This window comes from Salvelinus alpinus, chromosome 26 (assembly GCF_045679555.1).
Source record: "Salvelinus alpinus chromosome 26, SLU_Salpinus.1, whole genome shotgun sequence".
Taxonomy (NCBI): Eukaryota; Metazoa; Chordata; class Actinopteri; order Salmoniformes; family Salmonidae; genus Salvelinus; species Salvelinus alpinus.
In genome coordinates, this window is record NC_092111.1 from 41,877,718 (window position 1) to 41,902,840 (window position 25,123).

The 25,123-nt window shown below is 45.9% G+C and overlaps 1 protein-coding gene across 1 annotated transcript in view; it reads left to right on the forward strand.

Annotated features, from left to right (window-relative positions):
* The window catches only part of LOC139555325 (regulating synaptic membrane exocytosis protein 3-like), a 71,571-nt gene that overhangs the window by 40,871 nt on the left and 5,577 nt on the right, over positions 1 to 25,123 (forward strand). Inside the window, exons 3-5 of the mRNA XM_071369036.1 lie at positions 15,880 to 16,021; positions 16,504 to 16,616; positions 18,653 to 18,754. Of these exons, the coding sequence (XP_071225137.1) occupies positions 15,880 to 16,021; positions 16,504 to 16,616; positions 18,653 to 18,754 (357 nt within the window). The remainder of the gene's footprint in view (positions 1 to 15,879; positions 16,022 to 16,503; positions 16,617 to 18,652; positions 18,755 to 25,123) is intronic.

Here is a 25,123-nt window from a genome sequence, read left to right on the forward strand (position 1 = left end):
TCAGTCACTCACCCACTCCTGAAATGACATTACATCCTCCTAGCAGTTAGTTGTTTTTAGCTAGCTGCTAGATACGCTAGCTTATTAGCCATGGTATGACTGACTCCATTGCTAATTAGATTTTCTTGACTTTCCCAGCCTTAGTTACATTCATCCGTGTTTGTCCAAAACATTGAGACATTGAAACTGAACAAGAGCTTAATGGAGGCAGCAGACGATGTACGAGGCCAGCTGTGATTTACAACCTGATGGCAATACTTTCTGGAGTATCAAGAAATGTATTGGTGAATTATATTAACCCTTGGTGGATTACATTAACCCTTGTTGGATTATATTAACCCTTGGTGGATTATATTAACCCTTGGTGAATTATATTAACCCTTGGTGGATTCTATTAACCCTTGGTGGATTCTATTAACCCTTGGTAAATTATGTTAACCCTTGGTGGATTATATTAACCCTTGGTGGATTATACTAAACCTTGGTGAATTATATTAACCCTTGGTGGATTATATTAACCCTTGGTGAATTATATTAACCCTTGGTGGATTATATTAACCCTTGGTGGATTATACTAACCCTTGGTGAATTATATTAACCCTTGGTGGATTATATTAACCCTTGGTGAATTATATTAACCCTTGGTGGATTATATAAACCCTTGGTGAATTATATTAACCCTTGGTGGATTATACTAACCCTTGGTGAATTATATTAACCCTTGGTGGATTATATAAACCCTTGGTGAATTATATTAACCCTTGGTGGATTATATTAACCCTTGGTGAATTATATTAACCCTTGGTGGGTTATATTAACCCTTGGTGGGTTATATTAACCCTTGGTGAATTATATTAACCCTTGGTGAATTATATTACCCCTTGGTGGATTATACTAACCCTTGGTGAATTATATTAACCCTTGGTGGATTATATTACCCCTTGGTGAATTATATAAACCCTTGGTGGGTTATATTAACCCTTGGTGGATTATATTAACCCTTGGTGGATTATTTTAACCCTTGGTGAATTATATTAACCCTTGGTGAATTATATCATACCCTTATACCCTTGGTGATTACATTAACCCTTGGTGAATTATATTAACCCTTGGTGAATTATATTAACCCTTGGTGGATTATATTAACCCTTGGTGGATTATACTAACCCTTGGTGAATTATATTAACCTTTGGTGGATTATATTAACCCTTGGTGAATTATATTAACCCTTGGTGAATTATATAAACCCTTGGTGAATTATATTAACCCTTGGTGGATTACATTAACCCTTGGTGAATTATATTAACCCTTGGTGAATTATATTAACCCTTGGTGGATTATATTAACCCTTGGTGAATTATATTAACCCTTGGTGGATTATATATTAACCCTTGGTGAATTATATTAACCCTTGGTGGATTATATTCACCCTTGGTGGATTATATTCACCCTTGGTGGATTATATTAACTCTTGGTGGATTATATTAACCCTTGGTGGATTATACTAACCCTTGGTGAATTATATTAACCCTTGGTGGATTATATTAACCCTTGGTGAATTATATTAACCCTTGGTGGATTATATAAACCCTTGGTGAATTATATTAACCCTTGGTGGATTATATTAACCCTTGGTGAATTATATTAACCCTTGGTGGATTATATATTAACCCTTGGTGAATTATATTAACCCTTGGTGGATTATATTCACCCTTGGTGGATTATATTCACCCTTGGTGGATTATATTAACTCTTGGTGGATTATATTAACCCTTGGTGGATTATACTAACCCTTGGTGAATTATATTAACCCTTGGTGGATTATATTAACCCTTGGTGAATTATATTAACCCTTGGTGGATTATATAAACCCTTGGTGAATTATATTAAACCTTGGTGGATTATTTTAACCCTTGGTGAATTATATTAACCCTTGGTGGATTATATTAACCCTTGGTGAATTATATTAACCCTTGGTGGATTATATTAACCCTTGGTGAATTATATTAACCCTTGGTGGATTATATTCACCCTTGGTGGATTATATTCACCCTTGGTGGATTATATTAACTCTTGGTGGATTATATTAACCCTTGGTGGATTATACTAACCCTTGGTGAATTATATTAACCCTTGGTGGATTATATTAACCCTTGGTGAATTATATTAACCCTTGGTGGATTATATAAACCCTTGGTGAATTATATTAAACCTTGGTGGATTATATTAACCCTTGGTGGATTATATAAACCCTTGGTGAACTATATTAACCCTTGGTGGATTATATAAACCCTTGGTGAATTATATTAACCCTTGGTGAATTATATTAACCCTTGGTGGATTATATAAACCCTTGGTGAACTATATTAACCCTTGGTGGATTATATTAACCCTTGGTGAATTATATTAACCCTTGGTGGATTATATATTAACCCTTGGTGAATTATATAAACCCTTGGTGGATTACATTAACCCTTGGTGAATTATATTAACCCTTGGTGAATTATATTAACCCTTGGTGGATTATATTAACCCTTGGTGAATTATATTAACCCTTGGTGGATTATATATTAACCCTTGGTGAATTATATTAACCCTTGGTGGATTATATTCACCCTTGGTGGATTATATACACCCTTGGTGGATTATATTAACTCTTGGTGGATTATATTAACCCTTGGTGGATTATACTAACCCTTGGTGAATTATATTAACCCTTGGTGGATTATATTAACCCTTGGTGAATTATATTAACCCTTGGTGGATTATATAAACCCTTGGTGAATTATATTAAACCTTGGTGGATTATTTTAACCCTTGGTGAATTATATTAACCCTTGGTGGATTATATTAACCCTTGGTGAATTATATTAACCCTTGGTGGATTATATTAACCCTTGGTGAATTATATTAACCCTTGGTGGATTATATTCACCCTTGGTGGATTATATTCACCCTTGGTGGATTATATTAACTCTTGGTGGATTATATTAACCCTTGGTGGATTATACTAACCCTTGGTGAATTATATTAACCCTTGGTGGATTATATTAACCCTTGGTGAATTATATTAACCCTTGGTGGATTATATAAACCCTTGGTGAATTATATTAAACCTTGGTGGATTATATTAACCCTTGGTGGATTATATAAACCCTTGGTGAACTATATTAACCCTTGGTGAACTATATTAACCCTTGGTGGATTATATTAACCCTTGGTGAATTATATTAACCCTTGGTGGATTATATAAACCCTTGGTGAACTATATTAACCCTTGGTGGATTATATTAACCCTTGGTGAATTATATTAACCCTTGGTGGGTTATATTAACCCTTGGTGGGTTATATTAACCCTTGGTGAATGATATTAACCCTTGGTGAATTATATTACCCCTTGGTGGATTATACTAACCCTTGGTGAATTATATTAACCCTTGGTGGATTATATTAACCCTTGGTGGATTATATTACCCCTTGGTGAATTATATCAACCCTTGGTGGGTTATATTAACCCTTGGTGGATTATATTAACCCTTGGTGGATTATTTTAACCCTTGGTGAATTATATTAACCCTTGATGAATTATATTGACACTTGGTGAATTATATTAACCCTTGGTGAATTATATCATTTACCTTGGGAACGTTATTTTTCCAAACATAAAAATAGTGTCCCCTAGCTGAAAGAGGTTAAGATTGAATCCTACCACACCTGCACTGACGTTCGTCGGATGTGGCAGGGCTTGAAAACTATTACAGACTACAAAGGAAAACCCAGTCGTGAGCTGCCCAGTGACGCGGGCCTACCAGACGAGCTAAATGCCTTTTATGCTCGCTTCGTGGCAAGCAACACTGAAGCATGCATGAGAGCATCAGCTGCTCTTGACGACTGTGTCGGTAGCCGGTGTGAGCAAGACCTTTAAACAGGTCAACATTCACAAAGCCGCGGGGCCAAACGGATTACCAGGACATGTACTTAAAGCATGCGCGGACCAACTGGCAAGTGTCTTCACTGACAATTTCAACCTCTCCCTGACCGAGTCTGTAATACCTACATGTTTCATGCAGACCACCATTGTCCCTGTGCCCAGGGAAGCGAAAGTAACCTGCCTAAATGACTAGCGCCCCGTAGCGCTCACATCGGTAGCCATGAAGTGCTTTGAAAGGCTAGTTATGGCTCACAACAACAGCATCCTCCCAGAAACCGTAGACCCACTCTAATTTGCCTACCGCCCCAACAGATCCACAGATGACGCAATCTCAATCACACTCCACACTGCCCTTTCCCACCTGGACAAAAGGAACACCTATGTGAGAATGCTGTTCATTGACTGCAGCTCAGCGTTCAACACCAAAGTGCCCACAAAGCTCATCACTTAGCTAGGGACTAAACACCTCCCTCTGCAACTGGATCCTGGACCTCCTGACGGGCCGCCCCCAGGTGGTGAGGGTAGGTAACAACACGTCATGGTCCAAACACACCAAGACAGTCGTTAAGAGGGCACGACATCACCTTTCCCCCCTCAGGAGACTGAAAAAAATGTTGACATGAGTCCCCAGATTTTCAAAAAGTTATACAGCTGCACCATCGAGAGCATCCTGACCGGTTGTATCACTGCCTAGTACGGCAACTCCTCGGCATCTGACCGTAAGGCGCTACAGAGGGTAGTACGTATGGCCCAGTACGTCACTGGGTCCAAGCTTCCTGCCATCCAGGATCTATATACTGGGCGGTATCAGAGGAAGGCCCAAAAAATTGTCAAAGACTTCAGTCACCCAAGTCAGACTGTTCTCTCTGCTACCGCATGGTAAGCCGAACCGGAGCACCAAGTCTAGGTCCAAAAGGCTCCTTAACAGCTTCTACCTCCAAGCCATAAGACTGCTGAACAATTAATCAAATGGCCACCGGACTATTTACATTGACCCCCCCCCCCTCCATTTGTTTTGTACACTGCTGCTACTCGCTGTTTATTATCTATGCATGGTCACTTTACCCCTACCTACATGTATAAATTACCTTGACTAGCCTGTACCCCCACACATTGACTCGGTACCGTTACCCCCTGTATATAGCCTCATTATTGTTATTATATTGTGTTACTTTTTATTTATTTATTTATTTATTAGAGAGACGGGGGGAGGGAGAGAGACGGGGGGAGAGAGAGAGACGGGGGGAGGGAGAGAGAGAGAGACGGGGGAGAGAGAGAGACGGGGGGAGGGAGAGAGACGGGGGGCGGGAGAGAGACGGTGGGAGGGAGAGAGAGAGAGACGGGGGGAGAGAGAGAGACGGGGGGAGGGAGAAAGAGACGGGGGGAGAGAGAGAGAGACGGGGGGAGAGAGAGAGACGGGGGGAGGGTGAGAGAAACGGGGGGAGAGAGAGAGAGAGAGACGGTTGGAGGGAGAGAGACGGGGGGAGGGTGAGAGAGAGAGACGGGGGGAGAGAGAGAGACGGGGGGAGGGAGAGAGACGGGGGGAGGGAGAGAAACGGGGGGAGGGAGAGAAACGGGGGGAGGGAGAGAGACGGGGGGAGGGTGAGCGCCCGGTATGGGATCTTGGTGCAGTGCAGATGGCATTGCCATGGAAACGGATGGAGAAAAGAGACGGGAAAGTTCACTGCAGATCACCACGTGAACCCAGGGGGGATGTTGGCTTATTGATTGGTTGGTTTGTTGATTGGCTTATTGGTTGGTTGGTTGGTTGGTGAGTTGGTTGGTTGGTCAGTTGATTGATTGGTTGATTGATTGATTGATTGGTTGGCTGATTGATCATTACAGTGAGCGGCCAGACTGGATATGATCTGGTTATGACTCCCTGTTGTCTCAGGTGACCAGACTGGATATTATAGGGTTATGACTCCCTGTTGTCTCAGGTGACCAGACTGGATCTGATCTGGTTATGACTCCCTTTTGTCTCAGATGGGGGAGTTTGTGTCTGTGTCTGAGGACCAGGGTTGTCATGGCAGCGGGGGCCTTAGAGCTTGCCTGAGCGTGTTGCTTGCGAGAGATATTCCTGACTACAGGCTTATAATAGATACACAGCAGTTCCTCTGATCCTCCAGTACTCTCTCCTCTCTGTCTCCTCTCTGTCTGTCTCCTCTCTGTCTCCTCTCTCTCTCTCTCTCTCTCTCTCTCTCTCTCTACCCCCTCTCTCTCTCTCGACCCCCTCTCTCTCTCTACCCCCTCTCTCTCTCTCTACCCCCTCTCTCTCTCTCTCTCGCTCTCTCTGATCCTTCACTACTCTCTCTCTCTCTCTCTCTCTCTCTCTCTCTCTCTCTCTCTCTCTCTCTCTCTCTCTCTCTCTCTCTCTCTCTCTCTCTCTCTCAATTTCAATTCAATTCAATTCAAGGGGCTTTATTGGCATGGGAAACATGTGTTAACATTGCCAAAGCAAGTGAGGTAGATATTATACAAAAGTGAAATAAACAATACAAATTAACAGTAAACATTACACATACAGAAGTTTCAAAACAATAAAGACATTACAAATGTTATATATATACAGTGTTGTAACAATGTACAAATGGTTAAAGCACACAAGTTAAAATAAATAAGCATAAATATGGGTTGTATTTACAATGGTGTTTGTTCTTCACTGGTTGCCCTTTTCTTGTGGCAACAGGTCACAAATCTTGCTGCTGTGATGGCACACTGTGGAATTTCTCCCAGTAGATATGGGAGTTTATCAAAATTGGATTTGTTTTCAAATTCTTTGTGGATCTGTGTAATCTGAGGGAAATATGTCTCTCTAATATGGTCATACATTGGGCAGGAGGTTAGGAAGTGCAGCTCAGTTTCCACCTCATTTTGTGGGCAGTGTGCACATAGCCTGTCTTCTCTTGAGAGCCATGTCTGCCTACGGCGGCCTTTCTCAATAGCAAGGCTATGCTCACTGAGTCTGTACATAGTCAAAGCTTTCCTTAAGTTTGGGTCAGTCACAGTGGTCAGGTATTCTGCCACTGTGTACTCTCTGTTTAGGGCCAAATAGCATTCTAGTTTGCTCTGTTTTTTTGTTAATTCTTTCCAATGTGTCAAGTAATTATCTTTTTGTTTTCTCATGATTTGGTTGGGTCTAATTGTGCTGTTGTCCTGGGGCTCTGTGGGGTGTGTTTGTGTTTGTGAACAGAGCCCTAGGACCAGCTTGCTTAGGGGACTCTTCTCCAGGTTCATCTCTCTGTAGGTGATGGCTTTGTTATGGAAGGTTTGGGAATCGCTTCCTTTTAGGTGGTTGTAGAATTTAACGTCTCTTTTCTGGATTTTGATAATTACTGGGTATCGGCCTAATTCTGCTCTGCATGCATTATTTGGTGTTCTACTTTGTACACGTAGGATATTTTTGCAGAATTCTGCATGCAGAGTCTCAATTTGGTGTTTGTCCCATTTTGTGAAATCTCTCTCTCTCTCTCTCTCGCTCTCTTCGTCTCTCTCTTTCATTCTCTCTCTCTCTCCCTCTCTCTCTCTCTCTCTTTCTCTCTTTCTCTCTCTCTCTCTCTCTCTCTCTCTCTCTCTCTCTCTCTCTCTCTCTCTCTCTCTCTCTCTCTCTCTCTTCGTCTCTCTCTTCGTCTCTCTCTCTCTCTCTCTCTCTCTCTCTCATCATTGGATGTTGAACCTGTAGAATCTCTAGTGGAGCTGTTGGAGGCTGTACCAGAGAACCTACAGCATTTACAGTAGGCCTACATCACAATAGCACTATCTTATTAGGTTCTGTTCCATCACCATTACATCAAGGTACATCCATGTCAAGTTACATCCATGTCAAGGTGCACCGATGTCTCTATCTCCCCCTTGCCTCTAATTCTCTATATCACCAGGGTCCACTATCTCCCCCTTGCCTCTAATTCTCTATATCACCAGGGTCCACTATCTCCCCCTTGCCTCTAATTCTCTATATCACCAGGGTCCACTATCTCCCCTTGCCTCTAATTCTCTATATCACCAGGGTCCACTATCTCCCCCTTGCCTCTAATACTCTAAATCACCAGGGTCCACTATCTCCCCCTCACCTCTAATTCTCTATATCACCAGGGTCCACTATCTCCCCCTCACCTCTAATTCTCTATATCACCAGGGTCCACTATCTCCCCGTTGCCTCTAATTCTCTATATCACCAGGGTCCACTATCTCCCCCTTGCCTCTAATTCTCTATATCACCAGGGTCCACTATCTCCCCCTTGCCTCTAATACTCTAAATCACCAGGGTCCACTATCTCCCCCTCACCTCTAATTCTCTATATCACCAGGGTCCACTATCTCCCCCTCACCTCTAATTCTCTATATCACCAGGGTCCACTATCTCCCCGTTGCCTCTAATACTCTAAATCACCAGGGTCCACTATCTCCCCCTTACCTCTAATACTCTAAATCACCAGGGTCCACTATCTCCCCCTAGCCTCTAATACTCTAAATCACCAGGGTCCACTATCTCCCCCTTACCTGTAATACTCTAAATCACCAGGGTCCACTATCTCCCCCTCACCTCTAATACTCTAAATCACCAGGGTCCACTATCTCCCCCTCACCTCTAATTCTCTATATCACCAGGGTCCACTATCTCCCCGTTGCCTCTAATACTCTATATCACCAGTGTCCACTATCTCCCCGTTGCCTCTAATACTCTATATCACCAGTGTCCACTATCTCCCCCTCACCTCTAATACTCTATATCACCAGGGTCCACTATCTCCCCCTCACCTCTAATTCTCTATATCACCAGGGTCCACTATCTCCCCCTTACTTCTAATACTCTAAATCACCAGGGTCCACTATCTCCCCCTTACTTCTAATACTCTAAATCACCAGGGTCTGTGTGTGTGTGTGTGTGTGTGTGTGTGTGTGTGTGTGTGTGTGTGTGTGTGTGTGTGTGTGTGTGTGTGTGTGTGTGTGTGTGTGTGTGTGTGTGTGTGTGTGTGTGTGTGTGTGTGTGTGTGTGTGTGTGTGTGTGTGTGTGTGTTGTGTGTATACTACCTGGCTCAGTGTTTTCTATGTATAGTCCCAGAGGACCTGCACACCCTACTGTTCATGTATTTATAGCTAACTCTTTTCTACCGCTGACTGCAAGTGGTGTGTGTGTGTTTCAAATACATTTCACTATTCACATAATATCATGGGGGTGTAGGGATGAAGGGGGAGGGAAGGGAGTGAAATGGAGGGATGAAGGGGGAGGGAAGGGAGCGAAGGAGAGAAGAGGGAAAGAATGCAACAGCTGTGAGTTAGCCAGGGAGATACAGCAGAGATCTAGCAGGGAGATACAGCAGAAATCTAGCAGGGAGATACAGCAGAGATCTAGCAGGGAGATACAGCAGAGAACTAGCAGGGAGATACAGCAGAGAACTAGCAGGGAGATACAACAGAGAACTAGCAGGGAGATACAGCAGAGAACTATCAGGGAGATACAGCAGAGAACTAGCAGGGAGATACAGCAGAGATCTAGCAGGGAGATACAGCAGATATCTAGCAGGGAGATACAGCAGAGAACTAGCAGGGAGATACAACAGAGAACTAGCAGGGAGATACAGCAGGGAGATACAGCAGAGATCTAGCAGGGAGATACAGCAGAGAACTAGCAGGGAGATACAACAGAGAACTAGCAGGGAGATACAGCAGAGAACTAGCAGGGAGATACAACAGAGAACTAGCAGGGAGATACAACAGACAACTAGCAGGGAGATACAACAGAGAACTAGCAGGGAGATACAGCAGAGAACTAGCAGGGAGATACAACAGAGAACTAGCAGGGAGATACAACAGACAACTAGCAGGGAGATACAACAGAGATCTAGCCAGGGAGATACAGCAGAGATCTAGCAGGGAGATACAGCAGAGATCTAGCAGGGAGATACAGCAGAGAACTAGCAGGGAGATACAACAGAGAACTAGCAGGGAGATACAGCAGAGAACTAGCAGGGAGATACAGCAGAGAACTAGCAGGGAGATACAACAGAGAACTAGCAGGGAGATACAGCAGATATCTAGCAGGGAGATACAACAGAGATCTAGCAGGGAGATACAGCAGATATCTAGCAGGGAGATATAGCAGAGAACTAGCCTGGGAGATACAGCAGAGATCTAGCAGGGAGATACAGCAGAGAACAAGCAGGGAGATACAGCAGAGATCTAGCAGGAAGATACAGCAGATATCTAGCAGGGAGATACAACAGAGAACTAGCAGGGAGATACAGCAGAGAACTATCAGGGAGATACAGCAGAGAACTAGCAGGGAGATACAGCAGAGATCTAGCAGGGAGATACAGCAGATATCTAGCAGGGAGATACAGCAGAGAACTAGCAGGGAGATACAACAGAGAACTAGCAGGGAGATACAGCAGGGAGATACAGCAGAGATCTAGCAGGGAGATACAGCAGAGAACTAGCAGGGAGATACAACAGAGAACTAGCAGGGAGATACAGCAGAGAACTAGCAGGGAGATACAACAGAGAACTAGCAGGGAGATACAACAGACAACTAGCAGGGAGATACAACAGAGAACTAGCAGGGAGATACAGCAGAGAACTAGCAGGGAGATACAACAGAGAACTAGCAGGGAGATACAACAGACAACTAGCAGGGAGATACAACAGAGATCTAGCCAGGGAGATACAACAGAGAACTAGCAGGGAGATACAGCAGAGAACTAGCAGGGAGATACAACAGAGAACTAGCAGGGAGATACAACAGACAACTAGCAGGGAGATACAACAGAGAACTAGCAGGGAGATACAGCAGAGAACTAGCAGGGAGATACAACAGAGAACTAGCAGGGAGATACAACAGACAACTAGCAGGGAGATACAACAGAGATCTAGCCAGGGAGATACAGCAGAGATCTAGCAGGGAGATACAGCAGAGATCTAGCAGGGAGATACAGCAGAGAACTAGCAGGGAGATACAACAGAGAACTAGCAGGGAGATACAGCAGAGAACTAGCAGGGAGATACAGCAGAGAACTAGCAGGGAGATACAACAGAGAACTAGCAGGGAGATACAGCAGATATCTAGCAGGGAGATACAACAGAGATCTAGCAGGGAGATACAGCAGATATCTAGCAGGGAGATATAGCAGAGAACTAGCCTGGGAGATACAGCAGAGATCTAGCAGGGAGATACAGCAGAGAACAAGCAGGGAGATACAGCAGAGATCTAGCAGGAAGATACAGCAGATATCTAGCAGGGAGATATAGCAGATATCTAGCAGGGAGATATAGCAGAGAACTAGCCTGGGAGATACAGCAGAGAACTAGCAGGGAGATACAGCAGAGAACTGGCAGGGAGATACAACAGAGAACTAGCAGGGAGATGCAACAGAGATCTAGCAGGGAGATACAGCAGAGAACTAGCAGGGAGATACAGCAGAGAACTAGCAGGGAGATACAGCAGAGAACTAGCAGGGAGATACAGCAGAGATCTAGCAGGGAGATACAACAGAGAACTAGCAGGGAGATACAGCAGAGATCTAGCAGGGAGATACAACAGAGATCTAGCAGGGAGATACAACAGAGATCTAGCAGGGAGATACAGCAGATAACTAGCCAGGGAGATACAGCAGAGATCTAGCAGGGAGATACAGCAGAGAACTAGCAGGGAGATACAGCAGAGAACTAGCAGGTAGATACAGCAGAGAACTAGCAGGGAGATGCAGCAGAGATCTAGCAGGGAGATACAGCAGAGATCTAGCAGGGAGATACAGCAGAGAACTAGCAGGGAGATACAACAGAGAACTAGCAGGGAGATACAGCAGATAACTAGCCAGGGAGATACAGCAGAGATCTAGCAGGGAGATACAGCAGAGAACTAGCAGGGAGATACAGCAGAGAACTAGCAGGGAGATACAGCAGAGAACTAGCAGGGAGATGCAGCAGAGATCTAGCAGGGAGATACAGCAGAGATCTAGCAGGGAGATACAGCAGAGAACTAGCAGGGAGATACAACAGAGAACTAGCAGGGAGATACAGCAGAGAACTAGCAGGGAGATACAGCAGAGATCTAGCAGGGAGATGCAGCAGAGGACTAGCCTGGGAGATACAGCAGAGATCTGGCAGGGAGATACAGCAGAGAACCCTCAGGGAGATACAACAGAGAACTAGCAGGGAGATACAACAGAGATCTAGCAGGGAGATACAGCAGAGAACCCTCAGGGAGATACAGCAGAGAACTAGCAGGGAGATACAACAGATAACTAGCAGGGAGATACAACAGAGAACCCTCAGGGAGATACAACAGAGAACTAGCAGGGAGATACAACAGAGAACTAGCAGGGAGATACAACAGAGAACTAGCAGGGAGATACAACAGAGAACCCTCAGGGAGATACAGCAGAGAACTAGCAGGGAGATACAACAGAGAACTAGCAGGGAGATACAACAGAGAACTAGCAGGGAGATACAACAGAGATCTAGCAGGGAGATACAGCAGAGAACCCTCAGGGAGATACAGCAGAGAACTAGCAGGGAGATACAACAGAGAACTAGCAGGGAGATACAACAGAGAACCCTCAGGGAGATACAACAGAGAACTAGCAGGGAGATACAGCAGAGAACCCTCAGGGAGATACAACAGAGAACTAGCAGGGAGATACAACAGAGATCTAGCAGGGAGATACAGCAGAGAACCCTCAGGGAGATACAGCAGAGAACTAGCAGGGAGATACAACAGAGAACTAGCAGGGAGATACAACAGAGAACCCTCAGGGAGATACAACAGAGAACTAGCAGGGAGATACAGCAGAGAACCCTCAGGGAGATACAGCAGAGAACTAGCAGGGAGATACAGCAGAGATCTAGCAGGGAGATACAGCAGAGAACTAGCAGGGAGATACAGCAGAGAACTAGCCAGGGAGATACAACAGAGAACTAGCAGAGAGATACAACAGAGATCTAGCAGGGAGATACAACAGAAAACTAGCAGGGAGATACAGCAGAGAACTAGCAGGGAGATACAGCAGAGAACTAGCCAGGGAGATACAGCAGAGAACTAGCAGGGAGATACAGCAGAGAACTAGCAGGGAGATACAGCAGAGATCTAGCAGGGAGATACAACAGAGAACTAGCAGGGAGATACAGCAGAGATCTAGCAGGGAGATACAACAGAGAACTAGCAGGGAGATACAGCAGAGAACTAGCAGGGAGATACAACAGAGAACTAGCAGGGAGATACAACTTTGTAGCCTAGATCACATGGAGTGTGGTATAATTATGCTTACATCACCCTCAAACACACACAAACACACACACACACACACACACACACTTCTCAGTGCCAGATGCCCCGAGAGCTGCTTGGGGGGTTAGTGAGCCAGCTCTCACCTTTTCTCCTTCAGTAAATACTTTCTCCTCACACTCCACCTTGACCCTCCCTCCTTCCTCATACATTAATCCTGTCCATTGCTGATTTGCTATGGTATGTTTGTGTTTGTTTGTGTGTGTGTGTGTGTGTGTGTGTGTGTGTGTGTGTGTGTGTGTGTGTGTGTGTGTGTGTGTGTGTGTGTGTGTGTGTGTGTGTGTGTGTGTGTGTGTGTGTGTGTGTGTGTGTGTGTGTGTGTGTGTGTGTGTGTGTGTGTGTGTGTGTGTGTGTGTGTGTGTGTGTGTGTGTGTGTGTGTGAGAGAGTAAACAAGTTAGAGACTTGGTGGGAAAGACAGTGTGAGTGTAGAGGACAGGCCTCTAGTGGATCTTACAGGAACTGTAATGTGGATTGCTTGAGCACACGCACTACTAAACGGTGTCATCACACCTCTGTGTCAGCAGGCTTACTTGTCAACCGTGTGTGTGTGTGTGTGTCCATCTCCCTAATACACCTAACACAGGATCTCTGAACCTGTGTAGCCTTTAACCGAGACATAAAGTTTGCTTTTATTATACTGATCAAAAATGGATAGTTGTTGGTCCAATGTTTTCTGAGCTGAAATAAAAGATCCCAGAAATGTTCCATACTCACAACAAAGCTTATTTCTCTCAAATTATGTGAACAAATCTGTTTACAGCCCTGTTAGTGAGCATTGCTTTGCCAAGATAATCCATCCAACTGACAGGTGTGGCATTTCATGAAACTGATTTAAACAGCATGATCATTACACAGGTGCACCTTGTGCTGGGGACAATAAAAGGCCACTCTAAAATTAGATTAATCACACAACGCAATGCCACAACTGTTGAGGGAGCGTGTGATTGGATGTTTGCCAGATAATTCCATGTTATTATCTCTACCATTAGTCGACCTCCAACGTCGTTTTAAGTAATTAAAATGTAAAGAACGACCCCAGACCCTCCACCTCCCAGGCCCAACCATGGCTGCCCAACCCCTGCCCAGTCATGACAAATCCATAGATTAGGGCCTAATACATTTATTTCTATTGACTGATTTCCTTATTATGAACTGTAACTCAGTAAAAGCCTTATCGGAAGAATTGTTGGTGTGTTTATGTGTGTAATTATAAGTTGAAGAAATATAAAAGGAACAGCAGGTGTTCCCTTTAAGAGCTGCTGACTATGGCTTATCTGACATATTCTTACACCTACAGAGAATAAAGAGAGATTAAAGAGAGATTATAGAGAGAATAAAGAGAGATTATAGAGAGAATATAGAGAGAATATAGAGAGATTATAGAGAGAATAAAGAGAGATTATAGAGAGAATATAGTGAGAATAAAGAGAGAATATAGTGTGAATAAAGAGAGAATATAGTGAGAATAAAGAGTGAATATAGAGAGAATAAAGAGAGAATATAGAGAGAATATAGAGAAAATAAAGAGAGATTATAGAGAGATTATAGAGAGAATATAGAGAGAATATAGAGAGATTATAGAGAGAATATAGTTAGAATATAGAGAGAATATAGAGAGAATATAGAGAAAATATAGAGAGATTATAGAGAGAATATAGAGAGAATAAAGAGAAAATATAGAGAGATTATACAGAGAATAAAGAGAGAATATAGAGAGAATAAAGAGAGAATATAGTGAGAATAAAGAGAGAATATAGAGAGAATATAGAGAGATTATACAGAGAATAAAGAGAGAATATAGAGAGAATATAGTGAGAATAAAGAGAGAATATAGAGAGATTATACAGAGAATATAGAGAGAATATAGAGAGAATAAAGAGAGAATAAAGAGAGAATATAGTGAGAATAAAGAGAGAATATAGAGAGAATATAGAGAGATTATACAGAGAATAAAGAGAGAATATAGAGAGAATAAAGAGAGAATATAGAGAGATTATACAGAGAATAAAGAGAGAATATAGAGAGAATAAAGAGAGAATAAAGAGAGAATATAGAGAGAATATAGAGAGAATATAGAGAGAATATAGAGAGAATAAAGAGAGAATATAGTGAGAATAAAGAGAGAATATAGAGAGATTATAGTTAGAATATAGTTAGAATTTAGAGAATGTAGAGAGAATATAGAGAGAATAAAGATAGATTATAGTTAGAATATAGAGAGAATATGGAGAGAATATAGAGAGTATATAGAGAGGATATAGAGAGAATAAAGAGAGAATATAGTTAGAATATAGTTAGAATATAGAGAGAATAAAGAGAGATTATAGAGAGAATATAGAGAGAATATAGAGAGGATATAGAGAGAATAAAGAGAGAATATAGAGAGAATATAGAGAGAATATAGTTAGAATATAGAGAGAATAAAGAGAGAATAAAGAGAGATTGAAGAGAGATTGAAGAGAGAATGAAGAGAGAATATAGTTAGAATATAGAGAGAATAAAGAGAGATTGAAGAGAGATTGAAGAGAGAATGAAGAGAGAATATAGAGATAATAAAGTGACTCAGTGTCCGATATAGTTACTAGAAGTCTTCAGAACGGTCTTAAGCGGTCCTTGAACCCCTAACCTTTAACTTTTAACCCTTGACCTCTGACCTCTTATCTCCAGAAGAACGAGTGAAGAAGCTGCGCGGTACGATCCGGCGGAGCACGGAGACGGGTATCGCTGTGGAGATGAGGAACCGGGTCACGCGACAGGGCAGCAAGGAGTCCACGGACGGTAGCACCAACTCCAACAGCTCTGACGGAACGTACGTTATTCATATATTACTAGTTCTGTAACTGCTGTACGTGAGCGCTGTACTGCCTGTAGCCAGAGGACCACCTCTGGACCCCTACAGCGATGGTTCAGTCCATGTTGTCGTCCTCACTGTCTCCTGTACCCAGAGGACCACCTCTGGACCCCTACAGCTGTGGTTCAGTCCATGTTGTCGTCCTCACTGTCTCACAGAGGACCACCTCTGGACCCCTACAGCGATGGTTCAGTCCATGTTGTAGTCCTCACTGTCTCACAGAGGACCACCTCTGGACCCCTACAGCTGTGGTTCAGTCCATGTTGTCGTCCTCACTGTCTCCTGTACCCAGAGGACCAACTCTGGACCCCTACAGCTGTGGTTCAGTCCATGTTGTCGTCCTCACTGTCTCCAGCTACCCTACTGCTACATGTCATTAAACCACCATCCGTCCATCCATCACTCATTCTATTCCTTTCTCTCTCTCTTTATCTCTCTAGGTTTATCTTCCCCCCTACTCGCATGGGTCCAGAGAGCCAGTTTAGTGACTTCCTGGATGGACTAGGCCCCGCCCAGATCGTAGGCCGACAGACATTAGCCACACCCTCCATGGGTAAGTCAAATCATTGGAGTCTCTCTGTCTGAAAATAGCTTCTGTGATGTGATAATATAATATATGCCAAGACGCCATTACTATAGCTCCTCCCCCCTCTGTGTTTGCTGATCGTCAGATACCAGGCGGTGTATGAATATGGAGATGGCTCTACATTAGACAACAGATGGTGTATGAATATGGAGATGGCTCTACATTAGATACCAGATGGTGTATGAATATGGGGATGGCTCTACATTAGATACCAGATGGTGTATGAATATGGGGATGGCTCTACATTAGATACCAGATTGTGTATGAATATGGAGATGGCCCTACATTAGATACCAGATGGTGTATGAATATGGAGATGGCGCTACATTAGATACCAGATGGTGTATGAATATGGAGATGGCCCTACATTAGATACCAGATGGTGTATGAATATGGAGATGGCGCTACATTAGATACCAGATGGTGTATGAATATGGGGATGGCTCTACATTAGATACCAGATGGTGTATGAATATGGGATGGCTCTACATTAGATACCAGATGGTGTATGAATATGGGGATGGCTCTACATTAGATACCAGATGGTGTATGAATATGGAGATGGCTCTACATTAGATACCAGATGGTGTATGAATATGGGGATGGCTCTACACTAGATACCAGATGGTGTATGAATATTGGGATGGCTCTACATTAGATACCAGATGGTTTATGAATATGGGGATGGCGTTACATTAGATACCAGATGGTGTATGAATATGGGGATGGCTCTACATTAGATACCAGATGGTGTATGAATATGGGGATGGCTCTACATTAGATACCAGATGGTGTATTAAATATGGGGATGGCTCTACATTAGATACCAGGCGGTGTATGAATATGGAGATGGCTCTACATTAGATACCAGATGGTGTATGAATATGGGGATGGCTCTACATTAGATACCAGATGGTGTATGAATATGGGGATGGCTCTACATTAGATACCAGGCGGTGTATGAATATGGGGATGGCTCTACATTAGATACCAGGCGGTGTATGAATATGGAGTTGGCTCTACATTAGATACCAGATGGTGTATGAATATGGGGATGGCTCTACATTAGATACCAGATGGTGTATGAATATGGGGATGGCTCTACATTAGATACCAGATGGTGTATGAATATGGGGATGGCTCTACATTAGATACCAGATGGTGTATGAATATGGGGATGGCTCTACATTAGATACCAGATGGTGTATAAATATGGGGATGGCTCTACATTAGATACCAGATGGTGTATGAATATGGGGATGGCTCTACATTAGATACCAGATGGTGTATGAATATGGGGATGGCTCTACATTAGATACCAGATGGTGTATGAATATGGGGATGGCTCTACATTAGATACCAGATGGTGTATGAATATGGGGATGGCTCTACATTAGATACCAGATGGTGTATGAATATGGGGATGGCTCTACATTAGACACCAGATGGTGTATGAATATGGGGATGGCTCTACATTAGATACCAGATGGTGTATGAATATGGAGATGGCTCTACATTAGATACCAGATGGTGTATGAATATGGGGATGGCGTTACATTAGATACCAGATGGTGTATGAATATGGGGATGGCTCTACATTAGATACCAGATGGTGTATGAATATGGGGATGGCGTTACATTAGATACCAGATGGTGTATTAAATATGGGGATGGCTCTACATATTTAAGTAATTTTATGAAGGTAAGTAAATATGAGTATTCTATGCCTAAATCACTTGATAAATCATTGTGAGGACAGTGGAACATATGTTATAACAGACGACATGCTTTCTGTCTCCCCCTGCTGATCAACAGTGGTACTGCAGGCTGAAACTACACTTTCTGATCAGATACTGCATCATAATATGGCCAGAATGTAACCTGATCTGACCCGGAGAATGGTTCTGGCCTATAACTGGGCACAGAGCTTTTCCTGGCCAGGTTACATACTAAGTAAAATCATCTGCCCCTAAACATGAGGAGTGTGTGTTTTCCTCATGTAGGTGACGTCCATGTGGGTATGGTGGACAGAGGAGGCCAGATAGAGGTGGAGATCAACCAGGCCAGAGGACTGACCCCTAAACCAGGGTCAAAGAACATCCCAGGTACAACACAAAACAACAGAACTTTATTGTTCATATAATCATCCCAGGCACATAAAAAACCTTCATAACTATATTGTTAATCACAGGTACAATACAAACCTACATAACTTTATTGTTCATTTGATGTATAATACAAACCTACATAACTTTATTGTTAATCACAGATACAATACAAACCTACATAACTTTATTGTTCAGTTGATGTACAATACAAACCTACGTAACTTTATTGTTCAGTTGATGTACAATACAAACCTACGTAACTTTATTGTCCATCACAGGTACAATACAAACCTACATAACTTTATTGTTCATTACAGGTACAATACAAACGTACATAACTTTATTGTTAATCACAGGTACAATACAAACCTACAGAACTTTGTTGTTTATTCATTCATCCCAGGTATGTAAAAAACCAACATAACTTTATTGTTCATCACAGGTACAATACAAACCTACATAACTTTATTGTTCATCACAGGTACAATACAAACCTACATACCTGTATTGTTCATCACAGGTACAATACAAACCTACATAACTTTATTGTTCATTTCCTGTACAATACAAACCCACAGAACTTTATTGTTAATCACACGTACAATACAAACCTACAGAACTTTATTGTTCATTACAGGTACAATACTAACCTACAGAACTTTATTGTTCTTATATTCATCCCAGGTACATAAAAAACCTACATAACTTTATTGTTCAGCAAAGGTACAATACAAACCTACATAACTTTATTGTTCATCTCAGGTATAATACAAAACTACATAACTTTATTGTTCGTCTCTGGAACAATACAAACCTACATAACTTTATGAAAAAGAAAGGAGGACCAAGGCACTTCATCAAATTAATTAAAATGCCTTTGTTCAATGGAACAACATTTTTTAAACTAATTTGCTGCATGGCATTCGTCAGGAAGTACAAAAATACGATAATTCTGTCTTATTTTTCTTTCTTTTTTTCCCCAATCAACCCTGATTGAAGAGGGAATGGTTACAGAATACACAATACTATACATTCAGAAGTCAAATAGATATGTTATCCAAATGCATATTAAGGTTAAAAGTATTAGCGCTATTAGACAATACGAAGTAGTCCTAGCCTTGAATAGGAGGGAAAAATGGTGAGACTTGGAGAGACGTACATTTTATAGTACACTAGATCACAGCCAACATGGACCACAGCAGTCCAAACATGGCAGAGGGCAATAGGGCAATGTGTCCACTAGATCACAGCCAACATGGACCACAGCAGTCCAAACATGGCAGAGGGCAATGTGTCCACTAGATCACAGCCAACATGGACCACAGCAGTCCAAACATAGCAGAGGGCAATAGGGCAATGTGTCCACTAGATCACAGCGAAGGGACCACAAAGACCCTACTTGAATGTTGAGAAATCCATATCTTTATTTAAACCAGGATACTTAGTGGCCTGTAGTTTGTAAATCCATATCTTTATTTAAACCAGGATACTTAGTGGCCTGTAGTTTGTAAATCCATATCTTTATTTAAACCAGGATACTTAGTGGCCTGTAGTTTGTAAATCCATATCTTCATTTAAACCAGGGTACTTAGTGGCTTGTAGATTGAAAATCCCAAAACTTTCCCTTTGGTTTAGCTGTTTAAGACGGTCCCCTGTTTTACCCAAACGCCTACGAGTAGAGGGAGGAGGAAGGACCTCAGCTATAGGCTCTCCATCTTCTTTTGGATGTGAGACATGTCCCTGTGTGTGTCTGTATCCCCTCTCTACCACCCCTTACTTACCTCTATCCTTCCTTACCTCCCTCTAGTCCCCCCTTACCTCCCTCTAGCCCCTCCTTACCTCCCTCTAGCCCCCCCTTACCTCCCTCTAGCCCCTCCTTACCTCCCTCTAGCCCCCCCTTACATCCCTCTAGCCCCTCCTTACCTCCCTCTAGCCCCTCCTTACATCCCTCTAGCCCCTCCTTACATCCCTCTTGCCCCTCCTTACATCCCTCTAGCCCCTCCTTACCTCCCTCTAGCCCCTCCTTACCTCCCTCTAGCCCCTCCTTACCTCCCTCTAGCCCCTCCTTACCCCCCTCTAGCCCCCCCTTACCTCCCTCTAGCCCCCCCCTTACCTCCCTCTAGCCCCTCCTTACCTCCCTCTAGCCCACCCTTACCTCCCTCTAGCCCCTCCTTACCTCCCTCTAGCCCCTCCTTACCTCCCTCTAGCCCCTCCTTACATCCCTCTAGCCCCCCCTTACATCCCTCTTGCCCCTCCTTACATCCCTCTAGCCCCTCCTTACCTCCCTCTAGCCCCCCCTTACCTCCCTCTAGCCCCTCCTTACCTCCCTCTAGCCCCTCCTTACATCCCTCTAGCCCCTCCTTACCTTCCTCTAGCCCCCCCTTACATCCCTCTAGCCCCCCCTTACCTCCCTCTAGCCCCTCCTTACCTCCCTCTAGCCCCTCCTTACCACCCTCTAGCCCCCCTTACATCCCTCTAGCCCCTCCTTACATCCCTCTAGCCCCTCCTTACCTCCCTCTAGCCCCCCCTTACATCCCTCTAGCCCCTCCTTACCTCCCTCTAGCCCCCCCTTACATCCCTCTAGCCCCTCCTTACCTCCCTCTAGCCCCTCCTTACATCCCTCTAGCCCCCCTTACATCCCTCTAGCCCCCCCTTCCCTCCCTCTAGCCCCCCCTTACATCCCTCTAGCCCCCCTTACATCCCTCTAGCCCCCCCTTACCTCCCTCTAGCCCCTCCTTACATCCCTCTAGCCCCCCTTACATCCCTCTAGCCCCCCCTTACCTCCCTCTAGCCCCCCCTTACCTCCCTCTAGCCCCTCCTTACCTCCCTCTAGCCCCTCCTTACCTCCCTCTAGCCCCTCCTTACCTCCCTCTAGCCCCTCCTTACCTCCCTCTAGCCCCCCCTTACCTCCCTCTAGCCCCCTTACCTCCCTCTAGCCTCCCCCTCACCTCCCTCTAGCCCCTCCTTCCCACCCTCTAGCCCACCCTTACCTCCCTCTAGCCCCCCCTTACATCCCTCTAGCCCCTCCTTACCTCCCTCTAGCCCCTCCTTACCTCCCTCTAGCCCCCCCTTACCTCCCTCTAGCCCCTCCTTACCTCCATCTAGCCCCTCCTTACATCCCTCTAGCCCCTCCTTACCTCCCTCTATCCCCCCTTACCTCCCTCTAGCCCCCCCTTACATCCCTCTAGCCCCTCCTTACATCCCTCTAGCCCCTCCTTACCTCCCTCTAGCCCCCCCTCACCTCCCTCTAGCCCCTCCTTACCTCCCTCTAGCCCCTCCTTACCTCCCTCTAGCCCCTCCTTACCTCCCTCTAGCCCCCCCCTTACATCCCTCTATCCCCCCTTACATCCCTCTAGCCCATCCTTACCTCCCTCTAGCCCCTCCTTACCTCCCTCTAGCCCTTCCTTACCTCCCTCTAGCCCCCCCTTACATCCCTCTAGCCCCTCCTTACATCCCTCTAGCCCCTCCTTACCTCCCTCTAGCCCCCCCTTACATCCCTCTAGCCCCTCCTTACCTCCCTCTAGCCCCCCCTTACATCCCTCTAGCCCATCCTTACCTCCCTCTAGCCCCTCCTTACCTCCCTCTAGCCCCTCCTTGGCCCCCTCTAGCCCCCCCTTACATCCCTCTAGCCCCCCCTTACATCCCTCTAGCCCCTCCTTACATCCCTCTAGCCCCCCCTTACATCCCTCTAGCCCCTCCTTACATCCCTCTAGCCCCTCCTTACCTCCCTCTAGCCCCTCCTTACCTCCCTCTAGCCCCTCCTTACATCCCTCTAGCCCCTCCTTACCTCCTTCTAGCCCCTCCTTACCTCCCTCTAGCCCCCCCCCTTACATCCCTCTATCCCCCCTTACATCCCTCTAGCCCCTCCTTACCTCCTTCTAGCCCCTCCTTACCTCCCTCTAGCCCCCCTTACATCCCTCTAGCCCCTCCTTACATCCCTCTAGCTCCTCCTTACATCCCTCTAGCCCCCCCTTACATCCCTCTAGCCCCTCCTTACCTCCCTCTAGCCCCTCCTTACCCTCCCTCTAGCCCCCCTTACCTCCCTCTAGCCCCTCCTTACCTCCCTCTAGCCCCTCCTTACCTCCCTCTAGCCCCTCCTTATCTCCCTCTAGCCCCTCCTTACCTCCCTCTAGCCCCTCCTTACATCCCTCTAGCCCCTCCTTACCTCCCTCTAGCCCCTCCTTACCTCCCTCTAGCCCCTCCTTACATCCCTCTAGCCCCTCCTTACCTCCCTCTAGCCCCTTCTTACCTCCCTCTAGCCCCTCATTACCTCCCTCTATCCCCCCTTACCTCCCTCTAGCCCCCCCTTACATCCTTCTAGCCCCTCCTTACCTCCCTCTATCCCCCCTTACCTCCCTCTAGCCCCCCCTTACATCCCTCTAGCCCCTCCTTACCTCCCTCTAGCCCCCCCTTACCTCCCTCTATCCCCCCCTTACCTCGCTCTAGCCCCTCCTTACCTCCCTCTAGCCCCTCCTTACATCCCTCTAGCCCCTCCTTACATCCCTCTAGCCCCTCCTTACATCCCTCTTGCCCCTCCTTACATCCCTCTAGCCCCTCCTTACATCCCTCTAGCCCCTCCTTACATCCCTCTAGCCCCCCCTTACCTCCCTCTAGCCCCTCCTTACCTCCCTCTAGCCCCCCCTTACATCCCTCTAGCCCCTCCTTACCTCCCTCTAGCCCCTCCTTACCTCCCTCTAGCCCCTCCTTACCCTCCCTCTAGCCCCCCCTTACATCCCTCTAGACCCCCTTACCTCCCTCTAGCCCCTCCTTACCTCCCTCTAGCCCCTCCTTACCTCCCTCTAGCCCCTCCTTACCTCCCTCTAGCCCCTCCTTACCTCCCTCTAGCCCCTCCTTTCTTCCCTCCAGCCCCTCCTTACATCCCTCTAGCCCCCCCTTACCTCCCTCTAGCCCCCCCTTACATCCCTCTAGCCCCTCCTTACCTCCCTCTATCCCCCCTTACCTCCCTCTAGCCCCTCCTTACCTCCCTCTAGCCCCTCCTTACCTCCCTCTAGCCCCTCCTTACCTCCCTCTAGCCCCTCCTTACCTCCCTCTATCCCCCCTTACCTCCCTCTAGCCCCTCCTTACCTCCCTCTATCCCCCCTTACCTCCCTCTAGCCCCCCCTTACCTCCCTCTAGCCCCTCCTTACCTCCCTCTAGCCCCCCTTACCTCCCTCTATCCCCGCCTTACCTCGCTCTAGCCCCTCCTTACCTCCCTCTAGCCCCTCCTTACATCCCTCTAGCCCCTCCTTACCTCCCTCTAGCCCCCCCTTACATCACTCTAGCCCCTCCTTACATCCCTCTTGCCCCTCCTTACATCCCTCTAGCCCCTCCTTACATCCCTCTAGCCCCCCCTTACCTCCCTCTAGCCCCTCCTTACCTCCCTCTAGCCCCCCCTTACCTCCCTCTAGCCCCTCCTTACATCCCTCTAGCCCCTCCTTACCTCCCTCTAGCCCCTCCTTACCTCCCTCTAGCCCCTCCTTACCTCCCTCTAGCCCCTCCTTACATCCCTCTAGCCCCCCCTTACATCCCTCTAGCCCCTCCTTACATCCCTCTAGCCCCTCCTTACCTCCCTCTAGCCCCCCCTTACCTCCCTCTAGCCCCTCCTTACATCCCTCTAGCCCCTCCTTACCTCCCTCTAGCCCCCCCTTACATCCCTCTAGCCCCTCCTTACATCCCTCTAGCTCCTCCTTACATCCCTCTAGCCCCTCCTTACCCTCCCTCTAGCCCCCCCTTACATCCCTCTAGCCCCTCCTTACATCCCTCTAGCCCCTCCTTACCTCCCTCTAGCCCCCCCTTACCTCCCTCTAGCCCCTCCTTACCTCCCTCTAGCCCCTCCTTACCTCCCTCTAGCCCCTCCTTACCTCCCTCTAGCACCTCCTTACCTCCCTCTAGCCCCCCCTTACCTCCCTCTAGCCCCTCCTTTCCTCCCTCTAGCCCCTCCTTACCTCCCTCTAGCCCCTCCTTTCCTCCCTCTAGCCCCTCCTTACCCCCCTCTAGCCCCCCCTTACATCCCTCTAGCCCCCCTTACATCCCTCTAGCCCCCCCTTACCTCCCTCTAGCCCCCCCTTACCTCCCTCTAGCCCCTCCTTACCTCCCTCTAGCCCCTCCTTTCCTCCCTCTAGCCCCTCCTTACCCCCCTCTAGCCCCTCCCTACCCCCCTCTAGCCCCTCCTTACCTCCCTCTAGCCCCCTCTTACCTCCCTCTAGCCCCCTCTTACCTCCCTCTAGCCCCTCCTTACCTCCCTCTAGCCCCTCCTTACCTCCCTCTAGCCCCTCCTTACCCCCCTCTATCAATCAATCAAGTTTATTTTATATAGCCCTTCGTACATCAGCCAATATCTCGAAGTGCTGTACAAAAAACCCAGCC